Source organism: Bos taurus, chromosome 8, assembly GCF_002263795.3.
Source record: "Bos taurus isolate L1 Dominette 01449 registration number 42190680 breed Hereford chromosome 8, ARS-UCD2.0, whole genome shotgun sequence".
Taxonomy (NCBI): Eukaryota; Metazoa; Chordata; class Mammalia; order Artiodactyla; family Bovidae; genus Bos; species Bos taurus.
In genome coordinates this window covers 7,118,143-7,146,026 of record NC_037335.1, presented here as the reverse complement: position 1 = coordinate 7,146,026, position 27,884 = coordinate 7,118,143, and the positions used below count along the sequence as shown (strand labels likewise).

Below are 27,884 nucleotides of genomic sequence, written 5' to 3'. Positions count from 1 at the left end.
CATTACTATCTTTCTAAATTCCATATATATGTGTTAGTATACTGTATTGGTGTTTTTCTTTCTGGCTTACTTCACTCTGTTTTTATCTATTTCTGAAAATTCTCCCTCACCTCTGTCTCTGCATCTATCTCTCTATTTGTTCCTCTTTTCTCATCTTGCAGAACTTGTAGGAATCTCTTATTTGCTGACATCTCCTTCCTGTTGTCTTTTAATTAAAGTTTATACCTCTTTTGGTATATTTGGTATTATTTTAAACAATATTACAAGAAAGAGAGAATAAATACACACACTTGCTCTTAAACTATTTAAAAATATACATTTCATTATTTACATATTTATACTTAGAGCTTTAACCATCTGAAAGTAGTTTATATTCATGCTATGAAATAGATCAAATTTATGTCATTTTTGCCAATAATATATGGTTGGTTGTTGCTGTGTTGGTGGCCTGAAGATGTTCCTTCTGCCCGAGACATCCTTGCCTTTGATCCCACTCAGCTCACATTTCAGTGTCTTAGAAAGTCTTCATCAACCGTGCCATCCAGCGTGGCTGCTCTCATTTATTTTGTTTCGTCATCCTGGCTATTTTCTCTTGAGAACTTAGAGCAATCTCTAATCACCTTGATTACTTATGTGTTCCTTTATTGTCTGTTTACATACATACATTTATATGTTACATATTAAATAAAATATAGAAGAACAAATCCTCTTCTTTGTCTTAACTTGGCAACCTGCTCATTTTACTCTTCTATAACATTTTGGAAATTTTTTTGGTTGATTTATTCTTAGATTCCTGAAAATGTGCTTTTGTTGTTATTTGGGAAATTCAGTGTACTTTTACTGAAACGCTTATGCCTACAGTGATTAGCGTAATGATACATGTGTATAAAACTAAAGATTCAAGTTTATAATTTTAAACTTTATTATTGTAAATGCCCAATTCACAACTTCGGACTTCTCAGGTTAAATAAAATGATTTACCAGGAGTATTTAAAGGGAATAAGAGCATGAACTATAATCTTCACAAGTTTTTGCTGTAGCTTGCTCCTGATCTTTTCAAGGAAGATATTTTTTTTTGAAAGAATATACAAAGTAGCATCTGGACAAATGCTCTATGTGTTCTACTTCCCAAAGAGACAGCAATATTCTAAATCAAATAAAGGGTGTTTTATTGCTCTCTGGAGCTACAGTAAAGTTGAAAGAGCTGAATCACTGACTTTATCAGATAACATCATTGGGAAAACATATCCTTACTTGAACTGCTCTCTTGAAAACCTAACGTCTGTGAAAATAATAACACATTATATGATTTATTGAAAGCTTGCTGAGTTCCAAGTCTTCTTGGTTAAATATATATATAATTTATCTGTCTTATCACATATTTCAAGTACTATTTATTCATTTATTCCAAAAAAATTATATAATATCTCCTATTTGCCAATCAATGTTCCAGGATTTGGGGATACAGTAGTAAGTAAGCAAAAATCCCTGCTCTGATCCCTATGATGTTGTCTTCTAATAGAGGAAAACATCAAATTAAGAGGGAATAAATAGTAATTTTAGCTTGTGATATATTTTATGGAGAAAAGTAAAACAGAAACAGAAAGGGAAGAGAGAATATGTGAGAAGGGAAGACATTTTCTTTTTTTAAATGAATTTTTATTGGAGTATAGTTGATTTGCAATGCTGGGTGAGTTTCAGGTGTACAGCAGAATCAATCAGTTGTACATATACATGTACATATGCATGCTTTTAAAGATTCTTTTCCCATATTGCCCATGACAGTGTATTGAGTAGAATTCCCTGTGCTATCCAGTAGGTTTTTATTAGTTGTTTGTTTTTTATATGTGTATGCTTAGTCGCTCAGTCATGTCTGACTCTTTGTAACCCCATGGACTGTAGCCTGCCAGGCTCCTCTGTCTGTGGGATTTTCCTAGGCAGGAATACTGGAATGGGTTGCCATTTCCTACTCCAAGGTATCTTCCTGACCCAGGGATTGAATCTGGGGCTTCTGCAAGTCTCTTGCATTGCAGGCAGATTCTTTACCCACTGACCCATCAGGGAAGCCCCTATAGTACTGTATATATGCAGGAGGGAAGACAGGTTCAAGGAGACCTTTTGAGTGAAGACTTGAAGGTGATGAAGGAGCAATATGGTGGATCTAGATGAAACTGTCCTAGCAGAAGAAGTGGCAAGTGTGAGGGCCCTTAGATGCCAGCATGCTTATTAAAACTTTTCAAAGAAACCATCCAGTAAAAAATCATCACAAATTTTTGTTTCTCAATGGAGATAACCTATTAGACTGGGTAAGTTTCTCTTAGATGTTTTAAAACCATACTTTAATTCAACAGGTCCAAAATTAAACCCACTAAAGATGCTTACTCCTTGGAAGGAAAGTTATGACCAACCTAGATAGCATATTCAAAAGCAGAGACATTACTTTGCCAACAAATGTTCGTCTAGTCAAGGCTATGGTTTTTCCAGTGGTCATGTATGGATATGAGAGTTGGACTGTGAAGAAGGCTGAGCGCTAAAGAATTGATGTTTTTGAACTGTGGTGTTGGAGAAGACTCTTGGAAGTCCCTTGGACTGCAAGGAGATCCAACCAGTCCTTTCTGAAGGAGATCAGCCCTGGGATTTCTTTGGAAGGAATGATGCTAAAGTTGAAACTCCAGTACTTTGGCCACCTCATGCGAAGAGTTGACTCATTGGAAAAGGCTCTGATGCTGGGAGGGATTGGGGGCAGGAGGAGAAGGGGATGACAGAGGATGAGATGGCTGGATGGCATCACTGACTCGATGGACATGAGTCTGGGTGAACTCCAGGAGTTGGTGATGGACAGGGAGGCCTGGCGTGCAGCGATTCATGGGGTCGCAGAGAGTCGGACACGACTGAGCGACTGATCTGATCTGATCATAACTTTCAAAGCTGGTCTCCATTTACACACTGCCCTATATTGGTGAATGGTGTTTCCATCCATTTGGCTGCTCAAGCCAGAAAACTAAGAGCTGATGTCACCTAACTATTGCTGTGTAACACGGTATCCTGAAATGTAGTGGGTTGAAAGAAAAGTGAATGTTTAGTCCATGGGTCAGAAACTCAAGAACAGCTTAAGTATTAACAGATATTCTAGGTAAGAATCTTTCATTAGGCTACTGTCAAGATGTCAGCCTTGGTTGTAGCTCGTGAAGGCGTGACTGAAGTAGAGAATCTGATTTCGAGGTGTCTCAGTCAGATAACTGGTGAGTTGGTGAATCCTACTGATAGAAACTCTCATTTTCTTCCATGTAGCTACTTGAGTGGCTGAGGAAGAGTGAATAATTCAAAAGAGAGCTGAGTGGAAATAGCAACACATTTTGTGATTGAATTACAGGATTCGCATCATCAAGCAGTTACTTTGCATAGGGAACATTCAAGAGGAGGAAGATTAAGCTCCACCCTTGAAGAGAGGGTTCAGGATGGGGAACACATGTATACCTGTGGCGGATTCATTTTGATATTTGGCAAAACTAATACAATTATGTAAAGTTTAAAAATAAAATAAAATGTAAAAAAAAAAAAAGAAAATTAGAAAAAAGAAAAAAAATTTGAGTAAACAGATTGGTAGGTTGTACGAAAGGAGCTGAAGAAGATAGAGATGTGGTTGGATTACTGATAAAATTAGAAAGTAGGACAAACTGGATGGATATGAATATGATATGTGGAACCCAAGAACAGTCAAGTTATCAAAGATTTTCCTCCTGAAAAAATGTAAAGATGGAGTTACTGTTAGCAAAGTTTGGGGAGAATGGAAGAGAAATAAGCTTATGTGAGAATAGTAAGAGTTTGCTTTATGTTTGCTTTTATTAGAGAGCTAGGCTGCTGGCAATCTGTGACTATTTTATTCCAGTTTCAGAAACAGGATTTCAAGGGATGCTTAGCTTCCTGCTAAGACCTCTGTATTTTTGATTCATTCTTACTCAACAGTTGTAATTCTTTGGGCTTTCAAACCAACTCATAGGTATTCACTCCTTTTTATGTCCCTAAAATCCATAAAGCTTTCAAAATGTGTGCACAGACTGTTAACCACTCAGCTGATACTCTGAAGTTTGCTGCCATCCCTAAAGTACCTGGTTTACTTCTGTGAGTTTACTTTGTCTTAGATCTTGTGCTGTGCTGTCCTCAGTTGCTTCAGTCGTGTCCAACTCTTTGTACTTGAGCCCATCAGGTTCCTATGTCCATGGGATGCTCCAGACAACAAGACTGGAGTGGGCTGCCATGGCCTCCTTCAGGGGATCTCCCCACCCAGGGATTGAACCTCGTCTCCTATGTCTCCTGCATTGGCAGGCAGATTCTTTACTGCTAAGTCACCCACCAGAGAAACCTGTCTTAGATCTTAGCCACATGATTTTTTTTCACTGTGTTTTTAGCTCTCTGATGCATGGTTTTGTTTTGTTTTCTTTTGAACCTAGTCAAGTGTTCTCAGTGCAAAGTTTAATTTGACTTAAAATATTGGCCTATAAATTCAATGTCTTATTGGCCTGGGGAGAAAACACCCTGAGGTTTCTTCATCTGTAATACACAAGTAATAATATCTTGCTAGAAAAGTTGTTATGAGAAAAAAATGATACCATATTTATATGAATCTTGTGCTTGAAAGATCAGGAAGCAACTCCATTTTTACTGTTCAGTTCAGTCACTCAGTCGTGTCTGACTCTTTGCGACCCCATGAATCGCAGCATGCCAGGCCTCCCTGTCCATCACCAACTCCCGGAGTTACTCAAACTCATGTCCATCAAGTTGGTGATGCCATCCAGCCATCTCATCCTCTGTCATCCCCTTCTCCTCCTGCCCCCAATCCCTTCCAGCATCAGAGTCCTTTCCAATGAGTCAACTCTTCGCATGAGGTGGCCAAAGTACTGGAGTTTCAGCTTTAGCATCATTCCTTCCAAAGAAATTCCAGGGCTGATCTCCTTCAGAATGGACTGGTTGGATCTCCTTGCAGTCCATGGGACGCTCAAGAGTCTTCTCCAACACCACACTTCAAAAGCATCAATTCTTCGGCGCTCAGCTTTCTTCACAGTCCAAATCTCACATCCATACATGACTACTGGAAAAACCATAGCCTTGACTAGACGGACCTTTGTTGGCAAAGTAATGTCTCTGCTTTTCAATATGCTATCTAGGTGGGTCATAACTTTCCTTCCAAGCAGTAAGTGTCTTTTCATTTCATGGCTGCAATCACCATCTGCAGTGATTTTGGAGCCCCCCAAAATAAAGTCTGACACTGTTTCCACTGTTTCCCCATCTATTTGCCATGAAGTGGTGGGACCAGATGCCATGATCTTAGTTTTCTGAATATTGAGCTTTAAGCCAAATTTTTCACTCTCTACTTTCACTTTCATCAAGAGGCTTTTTAGTTCCTCTTCACTTTCTGCCATAAGGGTGTTGTCATCTGCATATCTGAGGTTATTGATATTTCTCCCAGCAATCTTGATTCCAGCTTGTGTTTCTTCCAGCCCAGTGTTTCTCCTGATGTACCCTGCATATAAGTGAAATAAGCAGGGTTAGGTTAATTAAAATATCCTAGGCCTCACCAAACTGCAGGGGGAAATATGATCACTTTAAAATGATAATCATATTTCACTGGCATATTGCTCACAATGGTAAGAATTAAGATCCAAGTATTCTGTTAATTTTTATTTATATCTCTGAGTCTCCAAAGATGTTCTAGAATCAGTTCAATCAAGTTCAGTTCAGTTGCTCAGTTGTGTCTGACTCTTTATGACCCTATGGACTGTAGCACGCCAGGCTTCTCTGTCCATCACCAACTCCCGGAGCTTACTCAAACTTATGTCTATTGAGTCGATGATGCCATTCAACCATCTCATCCTCTGTTGTCCCCTTCTCCTCCTGCCTTCAATCTTGCCCAGCATCAGGGTTTTTTTCAATGAGTCGGTTCTTCGCATCAGGTGGCCAAAGTATTGGAGTTTCAGCCTCAGCATCAGTCCTTCCAATGAATATTCAGGAATGACTTCCTTTAGGATGGACTGGTTGGATCTCCTTGCAGTCCAAGCAACTCTCAAAAGTCTTCTCCAACACCACAGTTCAAAAGCATCAATTCTTCAGCACTCAGTTATCTTTATAGTCCAACTCTCACATCCATACATGACTACTAGAAAAACCATAGCTTTGACTAGATGGACTTTTTTTGGCAAAGCAATGTCTCTGCTTTTTAATATGCTGTCTACGTTGGTCATAAGTTTTCTCCCAAGGAGCAAGCGTCTTTTAATTCCATGGCTGTAGTCACCATCTGCTGTGATTTTGAAGCCTGACAAAATAAAGTCTGTCCCTGTTTCCATTGTTTCCCCATCTATTTGCCATAAAGTGATGGGGCCAGATGCCATGATCTTAGTTTTCTGAATGTTGAGTTTTAAGCCAACTTTTTACTTTCCTCTTTCACTTTTGTCAAGAGGCTCTTTAGTTCTTTGCCTTTTGCCGTAAGGGTGGTGTCATTTGCATACCTGAGGTTATTGATATTTCTCCCGGCAATCTTGATTCCAGCTTGTGCTTCCTCCAGCCCAGAGTTTCTCATGATGTACTCTGCATATAAGTTAAATAAGCAGGGTGACAATATACAGCCTTGATGTACTCCTTTCCAGATTTGGAACCAGTCTGTTGTTCCATGTCCATTTCTAACTGTTGCTTCTTGACCTGCATACAGATTTCTCAGGAGGCAGGTCAAGTGGTCTTGTATTGCCATCTCTTAAAGAATTTTCCACAGTTTGTTGTAATCTACACAGTCAAAGGCTTTGGCATAGTCAATAAAGCAGAAATAGATGTTTTTCTGGAACTTTCACTTTTTTGAGGATTCAATAGATGTTGGCAATTTGATCTCTAGTTCCTCTGCCTTTTCTCAATCCAGCTTGAACATCTGGAAGTTCATGGTTCAAGAACTGCTGAAGCCTGGCTTGGAGAATTTTGAGCATTACTTTGCTAGTGTGTGAGATGAGTGCAACTGTGCGCTAGTTTGCGCATTCTTTGGCATTGCCTTTCTTTGGAATGAAAACTGACCTTTTCTAGTCCTGTGGTCACTGCTGAGTTTTCCAGATTTTCTAAACTTCCTGTGTCATCACAGCAAACAGTGCTTCCTCTTTAGGAAGGAATGACACTTTGATGCAAAATGCTCAAAACTCCACATGTTCTCAGATGTCTCAGTTTCTCTTTAGTTCTCCTGTAAAGAGACTAAAACCATAAAGAACTGGGAAGAACTGGCTCATCTCTCCCATTCTGGGTTTTATTTTTCAAACCGAGGCTTGAAGTGTCAATTGCTTGTTCTGACAACTCAGAAACTTCCAAGTAATGATGTGTGATTTTTTTTTTTTTTTGCCCCCACTAAGAATTGTAATCCCATGGGGCTGGTTTCTAAAGCTAGAGAATACATGTCCAACTGTCTTTCTCTCATATTCCCCAAACCTTCTCTACTCTGGTGTCTGGGCACTGATTTATTTCCCACAGGTCACTTTTTCTTCTGTGCAAACCAACTCAAGAAAACAGATGCACAAAGTTTTGTGACCCCAGCTGCCAAGACTTGTCTCAAACCCACGTTATGTTTTCTAGCTACAGCTTTCATATTTTCCTCTCAATTTTAAGGTGCATTTTAGCAGGCAACTATATTCATCTTTAAAGTATCTATATTTAGTGATATTTAGTGGTTATTTCTGTTTTCCAAACTTGGATATATTTTACTTTCTTGTCTCATCAAAGAGGAGGGGAGGGAATACAAGGGAAGGGAAAGAGACTTATCTTTTTGATGAATTTTGATATTTGATTTTAATGCTTAAGAAAATAAGTTTCTGTCAGTCTCTCAGAAATGGAAGTCTCTGAACTTTCAAGTGACATATCATTATAAAAATAAGAATATGTAAGATTCTTAAGTGAAAAAGTGTTCATTGATGTGAATGTGTATGAGCCCACATAGAATTTTTGAGAAAGTTAATAGTAAATTTAGTGTTTGGTACAGCATAGAAAAGACAAGCCAAGTGTGGGAGGCAGGCAGATCAGTGCAGAGATTTTTCATAAACAACAGACTTTTAAAATATCCAAAGATGGTTCCTTCAAAAGTATTGCTCATGAGTGATTTGCTAACAACTTAGTAACTTGCTATAAATACAACAGTTGTGTTGAAAGTATGAGGTTTAGACCAAAGAAAAAAGTTTCCTATCCAAAATTCATTCTAAATGCATCTTAGATTTCTTCTTACTGCCTCTCCTTACCCTGAGTTTATTTCTTTTTAAAAATATTTTTATTTTATATTGGATTATTTTCGGCTTCCCTTGTGGCTCAGCTGGTAAAGAATCCACCTGCAATGCAGAAGACCTGGGTTCAATCCAGTTCTTGGGTTGGGAAGATCCCTTAGGGAAGGGAAAGGCTACCCACTCCAGTATTCTGGCCTGGAGAATTCCACGGACTATAGTTCGTGGGGTCGCACAGAGTAGGACACTGTTGAGAGTCTCTCACTTTCACGTTTCATAGTTGCTTTACAATGCTATGTTAGTTTCAGGTGTACAACACAGTGATTCAGTTATGCACATATATATTCTTTCCCTTTAGGTTATTACAGAATATTGAGTAGAGTTCCCTGTGCTGTACAGTAGGTCTTTGTTGGTTATCTGTTTTTTATATTGTAGGATGTATGTTTATCCCAAGCTCCTGATTTATCCCTCCCTCATCCCTTTCCCCTTGGTAACCTAAGTTTTTTTTCTACCTGTGTGAGTGTGTTTTTGTTTTGTAAATAGACTCATTTGTATCATTATTTAATATTCTACATATAAGTGATGTCATATAATGTTTGTCTTTGTCTGTCTGACTTACTTCACTTAATATTGTAATCTCCAGGTCCGTCCATGTTGCTGTAAATGGCATTATTTCATTATTTTTAATGGCTGAGTTGTATTACATTGTATATATGTACCACATCTTCTTTATCCATTTCTCTGTTGATGGACATTTAGGTTGCTGCAATTATTAACAGCACTGCAATCAGTATTAGGGTGCATATATCCTTTTAAATATATGCCCAATAGTGGGATTGCTGGGCCGTATGGCAGCTCCCTCTACCCTGAGTTTTAATAACTTAAGAAACATAGTTTTGAATATGTATGTAGAGATGATGTTGACTATTTAAAAATTAAAATAAGATCCCAGATTGGTCATGTGGAGTGTTACACTCTGTATGCCTGTATTTATTACCATCAGCTCCCTTAAATGATCACAATTCTTTGAAGACAGTCTACTACAGTCTACAGTGCTGTTTAGATATTACTAGAGCAAGAATAATAGGTGATTGGAAGCCCATCCATATGCACAGCCTCCATCACTTTCAGAAGCGAAGGGATACCCTGTGTAGAAATGCTTTTAAGCCAAATTAACCAAGGTAATTTTGCTGATAATTCCTTTTGAGTCAAAACTGTGAATCTTTAGAAGTAAAAGATTAAAATTAAAATTAATTTAAATTAATATTAAAAGATTAAAGCAATAATTTATTAATCCTAAAAGAATCGAGAACTATTTCATCTTATTCAAACAATAGTACTCTTGATTTCATTATTTAATTATTCAAATAATTTCATTTTATTCAAACAATAATATTCTTGGTTCTATTATTCAGTTATTAAAATAATTTCATCTTATTCAAAAATAATCATCTTGGTTTTATTATTTAATTATTCAAATAATTTGAGATGGGTGAGAAGAGATAGTTCTTGGTAATAGAGTTTAAGACATTCCACCAGGAATTTGGGACAGTGCAGCTATAATGTGTGTGTGTGTTCTGTGGAAGAGGCTCAGTTACTATCTGGTAAGATGGTGTGAGTCATCTTGCTTCTATTCAGATACATACAGAGAGGAAGCAAGTAGAACACAGCATACTGTTGCTACTCTATATTTCTTTATGTTAAAAGTCAAGTGCAGAAATAACCATTAGTGGAATCATACACTAACCACAGAAAATCTTATATGTTGATTGTGTAATCCTGTTATCTTCCCCTAGGGGTGCAAAATTCCTGGGGTTCTTAAGTAATGTGATGACACATTATAAAAATTACCACATAACATGTCTTTAGCATGTTAGTTCTGACCACTAGCTTGAATGTGGGGTAACAGTTAGAGAAAAAGAATATACAGTGGACATCTCTAACTACTGGGAAATATTCACTGTCTTATTCTGCACATTAATCCAAATATGAAACTTTTATAATAACCCATTACAATGGATAAATGATTGCTTGATAGGAGATGCAAAGTTTTTTTTAATGTTCTTATTCTATTTTAACCCTTAAAAATTTTTTTTAACTGAAGGATAATTGTTTTACATAATTTTGTGTTTTTTTGTCATACTCAACAAGAATCAGCCATAGGTATACCCATGTCCCCTCTCTCCAAGAACTCCCTCCCATCTCCCTCCCTACCCCACCCTTCAGCCTGTTGCAGAGCCCCGTTTGAGTTCCCTGAGTCATACAGCAAACTCCCATTGGTTATCTGTTTTACACATGGTATTGTAAGTTTCTGTGTTACTCTCTCCATACATCTCCCCTTCTCCCTCCTTTCCTCCCACCTTGTCCATAGGTCTGTTCTCTAGGTCTGTTTCTCCATTGCTGCCCTGAAAATAAATTCATCAGTGCCATCTCTTCAGATTCCATATATATGTTAGTATATGATATTTATATCTCTCTGTCTGACTTACTTCACTCTGTATAATGGGCTCTAGTTTCATCCACCTCATTAGAACAGATTCAAATGCATTTCCTTTTATGGCTAAGTAGTATTCCATTGTATATATGTACCACAGCTTCTTCATCCATTAATCTGTCAATGGACATCTAGGTTGCTTCCATGTTCTAGCTATTGTAAATAGTGCTGCAATGAACATCGGGGTACATGTGTCTTTTTCAGTGTTGATTTCTTCAGGGTATATGCCTAGGAGTGGGATTGCTGGGTCTTATGGTGGTTTTATTCCTAGCTTTTTAAGGAGTCTCTATACCATCTTCCATAGTGGTGGTATCAGTTTACATTCCCATAAGCAATACAAGAATATTCCCTTTTCTCCACACCCTCTCTGGCATTTATTGTTTATAGACTTTTTGATGATGACCATTCTGACTGGGATTTCTTTGGAAGGAATGATGCTAAACCTGAAACTCCAGTACTTTGGCCACCTCATGCGAAGAGTTGACTCATTGGAAAAGACTCTGATGCTGGGAGGGATTGGGGGCAGGAGGAGAAGGGGATGACATAGGATGAGATGGCTGGATGTCATCACTGACTCGATGGACATGAGTCTGAGTGAACTCCGGGAGTTGGTGATGGACAGGGAGGCCTGGTGTGCTGCAATTCATGGGGTCGCAAAGAGTCAGGCACGACGGAGCAACTGATCTGATCTGATCTGATTCTGACTGGTGTGAAGTGGTATCTAATTGTAGTTTTGATTTGCATTTCTCTGATAATGACTGATGTTGAGTATCTTTTCATATGTCTGTTAGCCATCTGTATGTCTTCTTTGGCGAAATGTCTCTTCAGGTCCCTTTCCCACTTTTTGATTGGGTTGTTTGCTTTTCTGATATTGAGTTGTTTAAGCTGCTTGTATATTTTGGAAATTAATTCTTTATCAGTTGTTTCCCTTGCTATTATTTTCTCCCATTCTGAAAGTTGTCTTTTCACCTTGTTTGTAGTTTCCTTTTCTGTGCAAAAGCTTTTAAGTTTAATTAGGTCCCTCTTGTTTACTTTTGTTTTTATTTCCATTACTCTAGAAGGTGAGTCATAGAAGATCTTGCTTTGATTTATGTCATGGAGTATTCTGCCTATGTTCTCCTCTAAGAGTTTAATCGTTTCTGGTCTTACATTTAGGTCTTTAATCCATTTTGAGTTTATCTTTATGTATGGCATTAGGTAGTGATCTAATTTCATTCTTTTGCATGTTGCTGTCCAGTTTTCCCAGCACCACTTATTGAAGAGGCTGTCTTTTCCACATTGCATATTCTTGCCTCCTTTGTCAAAAATTAGTTACCCATAGGTACGTGGGTTTATCTCTGGGTTCTCTGTCTTTTCCATTGGTCTCTATTTCTGTTTTTGTACCAGTACCATACTGTCTTGATGACTGTAGCTTAGTAGTATAGTCTGAAGTTAAGAAGGTCGATTCCTCCAGCTCCATTCTTCTTTTTCAAGACTACTTTGGCTATTTGGGGTCTTTTGTGTTTCCATATGAATTGTAAAATTTTGTTCTAGTTCTGTGGCCATTGGTAATTTGATAGGGATCACATTGAATCTGTATATTGCATTTGGTAGTATAGTCATTTTCACAATATTGATTCTTCCTACTCAGGAACATGGACTATCTCTCCATCTGTTTATATCGTCTTTGATTTCTTTCATCAGTGTCTTATAGTTTTCTGTATACATGTCTTTTGTTTCCTTAGGTAGATTTATTCCTAGATATTTTATTATTTTTATTGCAATGCTGAATAGTATTAATTCTGTAATTTCTCTTTCTGATTTTTCATTGTTAGCATATAGGGGTGCAAATGATTTCTGTGTATTGACTTTGTATCCTGTGACTTTGTTGAATTTTCTGATTAGCTCTAGTAATTTTCTGATAGTTTCTTTTGGGTTTTCTATATATAGTATCATGTCATCTGCAAACAGTGAGAGTTTTACTTCTTCTTTTCCAATCTGTATTCCTTTTATTTTTTTTCTCTAATTGCCATAGCTATGACTTCCAAAACTGTGTTGAATAATAGTGGTGAGAGTGGACACTCTTGCCTTGTTACTGATCTTAGAGGGAAAGCTTTTAGTTTTTCACCATTGAGAATAATGTTTTTCATGGACTTTTCATATATGGCCTTTACTATGTTGAGGTAGGTTCCTTCTATGCCCATTTTTTGAAGTATTTTTATCATAAATGGATGCTGGATTTTGTCAAAGGCTTTTTCTGCATCTATTGAGATGATTATATGGTTTTTATCTTTCAATTTGTTGGTGTGGTGTATCACATTGATTAATTTGTGTATATTAAAGAATCCTTGCATCCTGGAATAAACCTGACTTGTTCATGGTGAATGAACTTTTTAATATGTTGTTGGATTCTGTTTGCTATAATTTTGTTGAGGATTTTTGCATCTATATTCATCATGATATTTACCTGTCATTTTCTTTTTGTGTGTTGTTTTTTCCTGGTTTTGGTATCAGAGTGATTGTGGCCTCATAGAATGAGTTTGGAAGTGTTCCTTCCTCTGCAAAATTTTCTGGAAGAGTTTCAGAAAAGTAGGCATTAGCTCTTCTCTAAATGTTTGATAGAATTCCCCCATGAAGCCATCTGGCCCTGGACTTTTGTTGTGGGGAGATTTTTGATCACTGTTTTAATTTCAGTGTTTGTAACTGGGTTGTTCAGAATTTCTGTTTCTTCCTCGTTCAGTCGTGGGAGGCTGATCTTTTATAAGTATCTGTCCATTTCCTCTAGGTTGTCCATTTTATTAGCATATGGTTGATCATGATATTCTGTTATGATCCTTTGTATTTCTGTGTTGTCTGTTGTAACTTCTCCTTTTTCATTTATAATTTTATTGATTCAATTTTTCTCCCTTTTTTTCTTGATGAATCTGGCTAGTGGTTTGTCAATTTTGTTTATCTTCTCAAAGAACCAACTTTTAGTTTTATTAATCTTTGCTATTGTTTCCATCATTTCTTTCAGTTATTTCTGCTCTGATTTTTATGATCTCCTTCCTTATGCTGACTTTGGGTTTTTTTAGTTCTTCTTTTTCCAGCTGCTTTAGATGTAGTGTTAGGCTGTCTATTTGATGCTTTTCTTGCTTCTTGAGGTATGATTGTATCACTATAAACCTTCCTCCTAGAACTGCTTTTGCAGAGTCTCATAGGTTTTGGGTTGCCCTCTTTTTCATTGTCATTTGTTTCTAGGAATTCTGCTTATTTAACTTCTATGCAGAGTACATCATGAGAAACGCTGGGCTGGATGAAGCACAAGCTGGAATCAAGATTGCCAGGAGAAATATCAATAATCTCAGATATGCAGATGACACTACCCTTATGGCAGAAAGTGAAGAGGAACTAAAAAGCCTCTTGATGAAGGTGAAAGAGGAGAGTGAAAAGTTGGCTTAAAACTCAACATTCAGAAAACGAAGATCATGGCATCTGGTCCCATCACTTCATGGGAAATAGATGGGGAAACAGTGGAAACAGTGTCAGACTTTATTTTTTGGGGCTCCAAAATCACTGCAGATGGTGACTGCAGCCATGAAATTAAAAGACGCTTACTCCTTGGAAGGAAAGTTATGACCAATCCAGACAGCATATTCAAAAGCAGAGACATTACTTTGCCAACAAAGGTCCGTCTAGTCAAAGCTATGGTTTTTCCAGTGGTCATGTATGGATGTGAGAGTTGGACTATAAAGAAAGCTGAGCACCGAAGAATTGATGCTTTTGAACTGTGGTGTTGGAGAAGACTCTTGAGAGTCCCTTGGACTGCAAGGAGATCCAACCAGTCCTTTCTGAAGGAGATCAGCCCTGGGATTTCTTTGGAAGGAATGATGCTAAAGCTGAAACTCCAGTACTTTGGCCACCTCATGCGAAGAGTTGACTCATTGGAAAGGACTCTGATGCTGGGAGGGATTGGGGGCAGGAGGAGAAGGGGATGACAGAGGATGAGATGGCTGTATGGCATCACTGACTCGATGGATGTGAGTCTGAGTGAACTCCGGGAGTTGGTGATGGACAGGGAGGCCTGGCATGCTGAGAATCATGGGGTCGCAAAGAGTCAGACAGGATGGAGCGACTGAACTGAACTGAACTGAATGTATTGTTTAATCTCCATGAGTTTGTGTTTTTTGCTTTTTTTTTTTTTCTTTTCCTGTAGTTGGTATCTAGTCTCATAGCATTGTAGTCAGAGGAGATACTTGATACAATTTTAATTGTCTTAAATTTACTGAGGTTTGATTTGTGGCCCAAGATGTGGTCTATCCTGGAGAATGTTCCATGGGCACTTGAGAAGAAGTGTATTCTTCTGCATTTGTATATAAAGTCCTGAAGATATCAATTAGGTCCATTTGGTCTAATGTTTCATGTAAGGTTTATGTTTCCTTATTGATTCTCTGTTTTGATGGTCTGTCCGTTGATGAAAGTAGGGTGTTAAAGTCTTCTACTATTATCGTGTTGCTGTCAGTTTCTCCTCTTATGCCTGTTAGTGTTTGCTTTATGTATTGAGGTGCTCCTATGTTGGGTGCATAGATGTTTGCAATTGTTATGTCTTCTTCTTGGATTGATCCCTTGATCATTATATAGTCTTTCTTTGTCTGTTAGGATATTCTTTATTTTAAAGTCTATTTTGTCTGAAAATAAGGATTGCCACTCCAGCTTTCTTTTGGTTACCATTTGCATGGAATATCTTTTCCCATCCTTTTACTTTCAGTCTTTATGTGTCTCTAGGTCTGAAGTGGGTCTCCTGTAGGCAGCATATATATAGGTCTTGTTTTTGTATCCATTCAGTCAAGTCTGTATCTTTTGGTTGGTGCATTGAATCCATTTCCATTTAAAGTAATTATTGATGCCTATGTTCCTATTAACATTTTCTTGATTGTTTTGGGTTTGTTTTTGTAGGTCTTTCTTTTCTCTTGTGTTTACTGGCTATGTAAGTCCCTTTAGTATTTGTTGCAAGGCTGGTTTGGTGGTGTTGAGTTCTCTTAACTTCTGCTTGTCTGTAAAGCTTTTGATTTCTCTGTTAATTTTGAATGAAATCTTTGCTTGATATAGTAATCGTGGCTGTAGGTTTTTCTCTTTCAGTACTTTAAATATATCCTGCCATTCCCTTCTGGCCTGTAGCGTTTCTGCTGAAAGATCTGATGTTAATCATATGGGTTTTCCCTTGTATGTTACTTGTTGTTTTTCCCTTGCTGCTTCTGATATTCTTTATTTGTGCTTAATCTCTGTTAGCTTGATTAATATGTCTCTCAATGTGTTTCTCCTTGAGTTTAACCCGTAGGGAACTCTCTGCTTATCTTGGACTTGATTGACTATTACCTTTCCCATGTTGGGGAAATTTTCAACTATAATTTCTTCAAAAATTTTCTCAGTGCCCTTCTTTTATCTTCTTCCTCTGGGACCCCTATAACTTGCATGTTGGTGCATTTAATATTGTCCCAAAGCTCTTTGAGGCTTTCTTCAATTCTTTTCATTCCTTTCCCTTTATTCTGCTTTTCAGCAGTTATTTCCACCATTCTATCCTCCCGCTCACTTATCCATTCCTCTGACTCAGTTATTCTGCTGTGGGTTCCTTCTAGAGTATTTTTAATTTCAGTAATTGTGTTGTTCATCTCTGTTTGCTTATTCTTTATTTCTTCCATGTCCTCGGTGATTGTACTAACTGTGTTAAATGCTTCTTGCATTTTCTTCATTCTATTTTCAAGTCTTTGGAGCATCTTTACTATCATTATTCTGAATTCTCTTTCAGGGAGATAACTTATTTCCTCTTCTTTTATTTGGTCTTGTGAGTTTCTACCTTGCTTTTTCATTTGTGCTGTTTTTCTCTGTCTTTTCATCTTTTTTTTTTTTGTTTCTAACTTGCTCCACTTGGAGTCTCCTTTTCCCAGGCTTTAGGGTTGTATTACTTCTTCCTTTTGATTTTTGCCCTTGGAAGGAAATGTTGGTTGGGTGGTTTGTGTTGATTTCTTGTTGGGGGTGACTTGTGCCTGTGTTCTCATTTCAGAGAGCTTAGCCTGTCCCCCTGGAGACCTGGGGTCTTCTGCTGTCACCTAGAGGTTGCTTTGTAGGAGTTATTCTGTATCTTGATGAGTTTTAGATGTATTTGGGGGGAGGCTTGTGATCTCCCCATCTTGCTCTTCTTCCATCTTCTTCCCAGCCTCTTATTCTATTTTAAGATTAGTGTTAGATGTAATATTTGAAAAAATTATTTTATAAGTAGGTTAATAAAAGGTATTAGGAAAAGATAGACTTTTTTGGAAGCTAGGTACTGTATGAATGCAAGCAATTATCATTAAAATTTAGCATTTATCTGCCTAAAAAAATCAAATTACTTCTATTTTGTTAAAATTGTAGGCATGCAGTATGAATCTTAATTACATTTGTTGCCCTTCATGGCTTTGTTTCTTTAATGTGCTATATAATACTTAATATATATGAAAATATAGGTAGCCAACTTTTCAAAATGATCAATTAACATTTTTCATGTTGATATTGATATTTAAATCATGTTGATATTTCTCTCTTTCTCATTCCCCTTTCTTCTCTCCTATTGGTAGAATATTTACTGGTAGTTAGTTAATTAAAATTGTTGACTATTCATTACGGGGCAACCCAAAAGATAAACTCTGTGTCTTTTCTTTTAAAAACAAATCTTTACATTACTTACAAGAAAAGAGTTTTTAAAGAGTTCTACAAAATAGTATTATGGGAATTAGCTGTTACCATGGGAGTAAACACAAGTCCCAAGCAGAGAAAGATGGATGGAGCTGTGAGCAGTGTGGTTCTTTAAATCATAAATACAATAAAACAAATACAAAAAGAAATCTGGGAAGACACTGTCAGAACAGTGATAGCAAAATTAATGGAATGCTGATTTCTATAAACTCCTTCCTCCATGAAAGCAATGAGAAAACTGTCCCAAAAAAGTGACAATCAGCTTTTTCAGAACTCTGGTAATTAATCATCTGGTAATTAATCAGAGACTTGCAGTAATCCATGAAGTAGTTTAATCAAGGAAAACATTTGAACCTTGGTAAGAACAATGGGATTTCTGGCTTGTAACTTGCTCTATCCCCTTCCTTTTTCCTGAGCTCCTTAGTAGCATTGTAAGCCAGCAGCACACAGTCACAGTAAGAACAGCAGCCTGGCAGCTACCAGAGGGGACAGAATGGAGTTTGAATTTCTTTAAAATCATATTCTTGGAAAATTGCCCTGATTTTACCTGTCTGGAGGTTTTCTGGGAGACCCCGTTTGCTTTTTCCTGAAGATGTTCGTGTATTTCTTAACTTCACAGGTGCCTGAGGCAGTAGAGAATAGTGAGTGCAAACAACAGACTGACTAAGAAGCTTGAAAGAAAAGCAGTGGAATGACAACTATCCCTAGGGGTTTTGAAAAGCCCCACATATTCCTGGGCATCTAGAAGTCCACACATACGTCTGTGGTCATGAGATCCAGGATAGTGGGCTGAACTGCATCTTTCCAAAATTTACATGTTGAAGTTCTAACTCCCAGTGTCTCAGAGTGTGACTTTATTTGTTGATAATTAAGGTGTAATGAGGTCATATTGGTAGACTCCAACCTAATGTGACTGGTGTCCTTCTGGGAAGAAATTAGGACACAGACACACAGAGAGGAAGGACTCTGTGAAGATACAGAGAGAAGATGGCCACCTAGAAGCAAGGGAGGGAGGCTCTCAAAGGAAACTAAGCTGCCAACACCTTGATCTTGGATTCCTAGCTCCCAGAACTGGGAGAAAATTAAGTTCTGTTGTTTAAACCATCAGCTGGTGGTACTTTGTTAAGAGAGCCCTGCTGCTGCTGCTGCTAAGTCGCTTCAGTCATGTCTGACTCTGTGCAACCCCAAAGACAGCAGCCCATGAGACTCCCCCGTCCCTAGGATTCTCCAGGCAAGAACACTGGAGTGGGTTGCCATTTCCTTCTCCAATGCAGGAAAGTGAAAAGTGAAAGTGAAGTCGGATACCAAGAAGATGCTCAGCTCCCTCCAGTGTCTTTGGATCTTTTGTGCAAACAGGAAGTAAGGCTACAGCAGATTCATCAACTGCATGACTCAATGTTGAAGAATGGCCCCATGAGCTTAGGGCCCCCAGAAAATACTGGGAAATTTACTGGCCCTAGGAGTTAAAAAAAATCACTGTCTAATTATTAGTTGGTCTCTAAGACAACTAAACAGATATTCCCATCAGTTCAGTTCAGTTCACTTGCTCAGTCGTGTCCGACTCTTTGCGACTCCATGAATCGCAGCATGCCAGGCCTCCCTGTCCATCACCAACTCCCAAGTTTACTCAAACTCACATCCATTGAGTCGGTGATGCCATCCAGCCATCTCATCCTCTCTTGTCCCCTTCTTCTTCTGCCCCCAGTCCCTCCCAGCATCAGAGTCTTTTCCAATGAGTCAACTCTTCGCATGAGGTGACCAAAGTACAGGAGTTTCAGTTTTAGCATCATTCCTTCCAAAGAAGGACTGATCTCCTTCAGAAAGGACTGGTTGGATCTCCTTGCAGTCCAAGGGACTCTCAAGAGTCTTCTCCAACACCACAGTTCAAATTGAACACCACAGTTCAACACCACAGTTCAATTCTTCGGCGCTCAGCTTTCTTCACAGTCCAAATCTCACATCCATACATGACTACTGGAAAAACCATAGCCTTGACTAGATGGACTTTTGTTGGCAAAATAATGTCTCTGCTTTTGAATATGATATCTAGGTTGGTCATAACTTTCCTTCCAAGGAGTAAGTGCCTTTTAATTTCATGGCTGCAATCACCATCTGCAGTGATTTTGGAGCCCCCCAAAATAAACTCTGACACTGTTTCCCCATCTATTTCCCATGAAGTGATGGGACCAGATGCCATGATCTTTGTTTTGTAAATGTTGAGCTTTGAGCCCACTTTTTCACTCTCCTCTTTCACTTTCATCAAGAGGCTTTTTAATTCCTCTTCACTTTCTGCCATAAGGGTGGTGTCATCTGCATATCTGAGGTTATTGATATTTCTCCCGGCAATCTTGATTCCAGCTTGTGTTTCATCCAGCCCAGAGTTTCTCATGATGTACTCTGCATATAAGTTAAATAAACAGGGTGACAATATACAGCCTTGATGTACTCCTTTTCCTGTTTGGAACCAGTCTGTTGTTCCATGTCCAGTTATAACTGTTTTTTCCTGACCTGCATATAGGTTTCTCAAGAGGCGGGTCAGGTGGTCTGGTATTCCCATTTCTTCAGAATTTTCCACAGTTTGCTGTGATCCACACAGTCAAAGGCTTTGGCATAGTCAAGAAAGCAGAAATAGATGTTTTGCTGGAACTCTTTTGCTTTTTCCATGATCCAGCAGATGTTGGCAACTTGATCTCTGGTTCCTCTGCCTTTTCTGAAACCAGCTTGAACATCTGGAAGTTCACACTTCATGTATTGCTGAAGCCTGGCTTGGAGAATTTTGAACATTACTTTACTAGTGTGTGAGGTGAGTGCAATTGTGCGGTAGTTTGAGCATTCTTTGGCATTGGAATGAAAACTTACCTTTTCCAGTCTTGTGGCCACTGCTGAGTTTTCCAAAGTTGCTGGCATATTGGGTGCAGCACTTCCACAGTATCATCTTTCAGGATTTGAAATAGCTCTCATAGTCATTTATTATACAGAATGTAGATTTTACCAAATTAGTTCAGAAAAATCAATTAATACCCAAAGACATAAAATCAGCTATTTTAAATACTTTCAAAGAACTAAACGACACCATGCCCAAAGAACTGGAAAGAAAGTGATGACAATAGTATCTCACCAAATACAAAATACCAACAGAGAGATGGAAATTACAGAAAGACACAGATGTAAAAGAACAGACTTTTGGACTCTGGGAGAAGGAGAGTATGGGATGATTTGAGAGAATAACATTGAAACATATACGTTGCCATATGTAAAACAGATGACCAGTGCAAGTTTGCTGCATGAAGCAGGGCACCTGAAGTCAGTGCTCTGGGATAGCCTGGAGGGGTGGGGTGGGGAGGAGGGAGGTGGAAGGGAGGTTCAGGATGTGGGGAGCACGTGTGTACCTATGGTCGATTCATTATGATGTGTGGCAGAAACCATCACACTATTATAATTATCCTCCAATTAAAGCAAATAATAAAGAAAACAAATTGCAGGAAGAACAGCAGAGTAATTCTTCAGTTGAAAAGTAGCATAAAAAAATTCACCAGAAGGCTTCTATTAGATTCCTATGACTGTTGTAACAAGTCAAATTGGGTAGCGGAAAACAACAGAAATTTATTTTCTCACAGTTCTGGAGTCCAAATGTCTGAAATGAGTTCACTGGGCTCCAGACAAGATGTGAGTAGGACCGCCTTCCCTCAGAGGCTCTAGGGGAGAATCTGTTCCTTCCTCTTCCAGTCTCTGTTGATCACTGGAATTCCTTGGCTATGGGCACATCTCTCTAATCTCTGCCTCTGTGGCCACACCACCTTTCCTCTTCTGCTCACAATCAAACGTACCACTGCATCTCTCTTCTAAGGCTCCATGTCACTGCATACAGATCTGACCCAGATAACCTATGACAACCTTCTCCATAAATGCAAAATGTGAGTGCTTGCCAGTTCAGGGTGTTACTTTTTAAAAGTTGATGGGCAGAGTATCGAGATCCAGGTAAGCTGTTTTATTTGTTGGTAAAAAATGTAGATTTTTATTTTCTTACAACCGAAAGGAAGAATTTTGCAAAGGAAACCCAGGGAGTAGTTTAGAAGCAGCAGTATGTAGCCAGGAGAGCCCCCAAAATGCCCTTTTCTGCCCACTGCTCTTGGGCTATGGAAAATGAGCAAATGCTGAAGGACAGAAAAAAGTTTCTTAAAGCCAGATGGTAGGGGAAAGTTCTAGAGTTATTGAGAAGAGAGTAGGTTTTTTATTTTTCTTTTCATGATGATTATTGTGACTTTAGAATAAACTTTCCAGAGATCACCATGGCAAGGGGTTCAACTGACCAGTAATGATCAGAGATAAAGGATTACAAAGTAATATGGAGGCAACAGAATAGGGAGAGAAGAAGTTTCTGTTTAGAGAGAATGGAGAAGGAAATGGCAGCCCACTCCAGTGTTCTTGCCTGGAGAATCCCAGGGATGGCGGAGCCTGGTGGGCTGCCGTCTATGTGGTCACACAGAGTCGGACATGACTGAAGCGACTTAGCAGCAGTAGCAGCAGAGAGAAAGCAAGAGAGACAGAATGAGAGTTATTGGGAAGATAAGTGACTTAGACTGTCCAGAACTAGATACATCCTCTAGAACAGGACAAGAGTTAATCAGGTGCTATTAGCTGTGATACTATACTTTCATAAACATTATTCTCACACTATCATTGATATTAGATTTTACAGTTGTGCTTATTAATTACTGAATATAAACAATGAGGGAGACCCAGGTTCGATCCCTGGGGCAGGAAGATCCCCTGGAGAAGGAAATGGCAACCCACTCCAGTACTCCCCACTCCAGTACTCTTGCCTGGAAACTCCCATGGATGGAGGAGCCTGGTAGGCTGCAGTCCATGGGGTCGCTAAGGGTTGGACACGACTGAGGGACTTCACTTTTACTTTTCACTTTCATGCATTGGAGAAGGAAATGGCAACCCACTCCAGTGTTCTTGCCTGGAGAATCCCAAGGACAGGGGAGCCTGGTGGGCTGCTGTCTCTGGGGTCACACAGAGTCGGACAGGACTGAAGTGACTTAGCAGCAGCAGCAGCCAGTACTCTTGCCTGGAGAATCCCGTGGACGGAGGATCCTGGTAGACTACAGTTCATGGGGTCGCAAAGAGTCCGACACAACAGAGCGACTTCATTTTCACTTTCACTTTTCATATGAGTGTAGTAGGTAATTTAATGGTTATGGCTTTAAGCCCATTTTCACTACTTGTTGGAAATTCTGACAGGAGGAATTTAATAACTTGATACTTCTGGGAGTGACCACAAAGGTTCAGAGTTTGATAATGCTCTGAGTGACAGAGCTGGGAGGATGCGATGACTGACAATATCTAGGAAGTAACATCAGGTCAAACATATATGTGTGTGTGTGTGTGTATATATATATATCTCAAACACATGTGTCCTCAGAAAGTCTGCTTCACTTTCTTGAGCAAAGCTCTGAGATAAAAAGATGCATTTGGCACTAGCAAGCAGGCTTAGACCTTCTAGGGACTAGCCTAGGTAAATGAGGAGCTGGATGGGGGTGCAGTCACTTGTGGGCTTCTAAGGAACATGTTTGAATGAAAAAAATGCAATAACCCTCCACCTTTCCCGGACACAGCTTCTCATTGGATAATAGCCAAGTACACAGACCACATTTATGGTAATTTCTCAATCTCCATGCACACATTTTAGATCTGAACAAACTGTGCTGTAGAAGAGAGACACAAAGTGAAAGCAGAATAAATTTAACTGAATATGTTACTAATATAGGAAGCACTCATTCTGGTTGATGAAAAGAACATTATTGTTTAATATTCAGGGCAGAAGTTTTGTTGCTGTTAAGAAAAATTCTTAAACCTAAAAGGTGGTGTGTTTTTCCTCTATAAAAGCTATAGGAGCTGTATTTCACAGCTGAACATTCACATTTTCTTATGCTTGAATCACACAGGGTAATTTAGCTAAACATTGCAATCAGAAATAAAGTTTGGGTAAATACAAATTTTGAAAGCCTAATAATTTGGAGTAGCTTTGTTTCCAGACTTAACACAAATATTGTCACTGCTAAATACATGTGAAAACTTGTGAATTCTGACTGTAAGTCTATAAATACCTGTCATGATAATATTCACTCTACAGTATATGGACCTTTTTTGGGGTTTGATTTCAAAGGTACTTTTTGCTTAGCATTTTAATTTTACATTTTAAGGTAACAACTGTTAGGAAGACTTTTTGGTAAAAATCTATTTTTTTTTCTCGTTTGCAGTTTGGTTGCAACAAAGGAGACAGACAGTGCAAGGTCTCGAAGCGCCCCAATGCCGCCTTCGGACTTTCTAGACAAGTTAATGGGGAGGACGTCGGGGTACGATGCGAGAATCAGACCCAATTTTAAAGGTAATTGTTCTGCTTACTACAATATGTATGATTAAGCAGGATAAATTTCCAAACTGATTCCCCCCCAAACTCTAATACTTATTTCCAATAATCCTCCAAGCACCATGTTGGTCAAAGAAGAAATATATTGTCGTGTTAATAGCTATCATAATTTGTCTTCTTTGGATCGTACGACATTACATTGGTTTTAAGTGTACAGTGTCATGATTTGATTTTTTATATATTATGAAGTGATGGTCACAGTGACGTTAGTTAAAAAACCCTTAGAGAGTTTGTAGGGGAATGAACACATGTATTGAATATATGTATGGCTAAGTCCCTTCGCTGTTCACGTGAAACTGCCACAACATTGTTAATCAACTATACCCCCATACAAAATAATTTTTTTTAAGGAGAAAGGTGACAAAGAACACTCTTAGAAAATGCCTAGATAGATGATTAAGCAATAGGAAATGTTTTTAAAATATAAAATTCTTGGGAAAAACTTGTGTGTTTGACCTCTCAGTAATTTATACATTTTGTAAGAGGAAAACAAAAAAAATCTTGGTAGAGACATTCTCAGACAATTTGCAAAAATTAAATAAGAATATTCAATCTAATTAACAATCAATAAAAACTCTAGGGAGAACATAGGCAAAACACTCTCTGACATAAACAAAATTGTGATACTTATTTGTATGATTTTATGTAATTTCTCTAAAATATAGTACATTTTAAAAATTTTGGTTTACTTGAGATTAAATATTTTAAATGTTATTAAAATGCATTACACAAAAGTAGAAATAAATAATTCTCTTAAATTACTTTAAATTGGTCCTGAGCACAGATAGAATGGTCTCTTCCATTGAAAATTATCTTAGTAAATAATTAAATATAAATGTTAGCTGTTTATAAAAATAAATATTTAAAGACATTAAAACACTTAGACATCTAACTTACTAAGATTATTCTTTTTCTTCTTTCCATGGGTTAATCAACTATTCTCTTTCCCTCCAGGATAGTCATAATTCATCTTAAACCTTTCTGAGAATCAGGTTTCTCCAAGAAAGACTCTGTGCCTTTACCATAATTAAAGTATGAAATCTGTTATGTCTTAGACTTATTAAACATAATGATTTTGAACTATTATAAAGAATGCATTTAATAACTATAATTGGGTTTAGAAATAATCTGGGAGTCTGCTAAAAAAGAATTGGCAAATAAAGCTCCATATCTCACTGAATTAGTTATCATTCAAAAGAAATCAGAGTTTTGTACAAATCATTATTTCAAAAATTTGGTCTTAAGCAGAAGAAATGATGTGTATATAAGCAGTTATTTCCATTTTGAAAAACAAAAATAATAGGTAGATGCTAGTACTTCTTTCCTGGAATTTGAAATGTTTCCTTTAGAACTTCCTATTTAGGGAAAAGCAGGAATGGAAGAGGCACAGTTTATCAGGCAGAAGCCACACAAACTACAGAAAGGTGGTGCTCCGGGTTGCTAGGCAGGTGCTACTTTATATGTTTATCTGTTTGTTATTTTATGACAGCAGTAAATATCATGTACCTGAACTTGGTAAAAGCTAAGTTGTCCAAAAATATTAGTGATGAATAGCTTCAACAGTCCTTCGGCACAATTCTACTTCTTAAGGCAAACACTCCAAAAGGAAAATTGGTAATTTGCAGTGTGCATCTGTTTAATCTCTGATGGCCTCTTACAAAGAAGGTGTTATGACCTTTCTTTGCACTAACTAGGCTGCTAATTGGATGCCTCTATTCTTGCATTCCATCTCTTCTGTTTTACTTTTTTTTGGCCAGTGATTTTTCTTCCTGCAGGAGCAATATTTATTCATCTTGTTCACTCTCTTTCAGTTGTTAGTTTTCTTGCATGTAATAGAAATGCTCTGTAGTTTAGGAGGGACCAAGTCCATTTGCCTGAGTGCTCTGTGTGTGTGGAAGGAGGTGGTTTTGTGCTATTTCCCTCTCGGAGAAAGGACATGTTGACAGACATGGTTCTGCCCTGGGCACGGCTTTGTTTCAGGTGAGGGCTGAGTTGCTAGGCTTTGGTCTGGGGTTCTCCAAATGCCAGAATAGAGATGACTTTAGTTTTGAGGTACTGTCTGGAACTCTTTTTTTCCTAATAATTTTTTTTTTTTTTTGGTAAAGAGAAGTTGAATAAATTCTGGGAATCTAATGCATAACCTTGAGGTTATAGTTAACAATACTGTATTATATACTTACAAAATTTTTTTTCCTGAAGTACATTTTAATTTATTAAAATTTTTTTGAAGTATAGTTGCTTTACAATGGTGTGTTAGTTTCTACTCTATAGCAAAGTAAATCAGCTGTCCGTATAAGAATATCCCGTCTTCCTTGGATTTCCTTCCCTTGTAGTATACCACAGAGCACTGAGTAGAGTTCCCTGTACTATACATTAGGTTCTCATTAATTATCTATTTTATGCATAGTATCAGTGGTGTATATATGTCAGTCCCAATCTCCCAGTTTATCTCATCTCCACAATCCCCCATGGTGTCCGTATGTTTTCTGTTTTGCAAATAAGTTCATCTATGATGTTAAGTGAAGTGAAAGTCGCTTAGTCGTGTCTGATTCTTTGAGACCCCATGAACTATACAGTCCATGGAATTCTCCAGGCCAGCATACTGAAGTGGGTAGCCTTTCCCTTCTCCAGGGGATTGTTCCAACCCAGAAATTGAACCCAGATCTCCCACATTGCAGGCAGATTCTTTACCAACTGAGCCACAAGGGAAGCCCAAGTTCATCTATACTATTTGCTAATAGAGTAGATCTTAAATGTTCTTACCACAAAATGAAATAGTAAGCATGTGACATGATGGAGGTATTGCTGCTGCTGCTGCTGCTGCTAAGTCGCTTCAGTCGTGTCCGACTCTGTGCGACCCCACAGACGGCAGCCCACCAGGCTCCCCCGTCCTTGGGATTCTTTAGGCAAGAACACTGGAGTGGGTTGCCATTTCCTTCTCCAGTGCATGAAAGTGAAAAGTGAAAGTGAAGTCCCTCAGTCGTGTCCGACTCTGTGCGACCCCATAGATGGCAGCACATTAGGCTCCTCTGTCCCAGGGATTCTCCAGGCAAGAATACTGCAAATGCTACTTTAGCTAGCTACTTTAGCAAGAATACTTTAGCTAATGCTAAAGTCATAATTGTATTGCAGTATATAAGTGTACCAAATCCACACATTATATTAATACATTTTAAGCTTATACAATGTTGTATGCCAGTTTTATCTCAATAAAGCTGGAGAAAGAAACCACTTAAAAAGTTAGCATTGCTTACAGACTCATATTATTTCCAATCACCTTCATAAATTATGTCTGCAAAAAGAAGAAAAAAAAATATGTGCATCCTTCAAACCCATGGAAACCCCAGGCCAGCCCTGCTCTAGGGGACAATGGATGGGGGCAGGGAGCTTTTGGGGACAGGTACTCTGTCCATGGCCTCTGCTACTCTATCTAATGCCCCACCTCCTTTCCTGTTGATGGTGACTTTGAATTTTGTGCCTCTTAGCACGTTAGCTTCCTTCTCCATGTTGTTCTAATCATCACTTATTTAGGCTTTTCTCTGTTTCATATATCAACTGTTTTCTTCTGCCTTCTATACTTTATATCATTAAACCAATGCTGACTTTCCTGTCATTCTCTTTGGTGTGATAGGTCTAGTCTCATTTTTATTCACTAATATCATTTTTATGTCCTCGGAAAGGAGGACAACCATGCTCAATCTTCCATCTTGAAATAGAAGCTTCCAGGAGTCATTTGAAACTAGAAGCCAGTTTAACAGATAAAAAGCAATCAAATAGCAAATAAAAGGACGTCCATAGGCAATAAAATATGATTTCACCAGACTATTTTGCTAGCTTTTTCTAGATTTTATTTCTTTTCTTTGACTCTGTTGTTTAGGCCCTCAGTTGGTCTTTATAACCTTAAATCTAATTTGGATCCAGGCAGAAAGGACTGCGAGCAGCCACCTGTTTGTGTATCCTCCTGTACATTTACCGCATTTGTGCTGTTTTTTTTATCGTTTCCGGTGGCTGTTCCCTTTATCTAGGAATA

General features: G+C 38.2%; 1 protein-coding gene across 2 annotated transcripts in view; it reads left to right on the top strand.

The window, feature by feature from the left end:
* The window catches only part of GLRA3 (glycine receptor alpha 3), a 208,110-nt gene that overhangs the window by 19,411 nt on the left and 160,815 nt on the right, over window positions 1–27,884 (top strand). For both annotated transcript variants that reach the window (XM_024996385.2, XM_024996384.2), the window contains exon 2: window positions 23,685–23,812. In XM_024996385.2, the coding sequence (XP_024852153.1) occupies window positions 23,685–23,812 (128 nt within the window). The remainder of the gene's footprint in view (window positions 1–23,684; window positions 23,813–27,884) is intronic.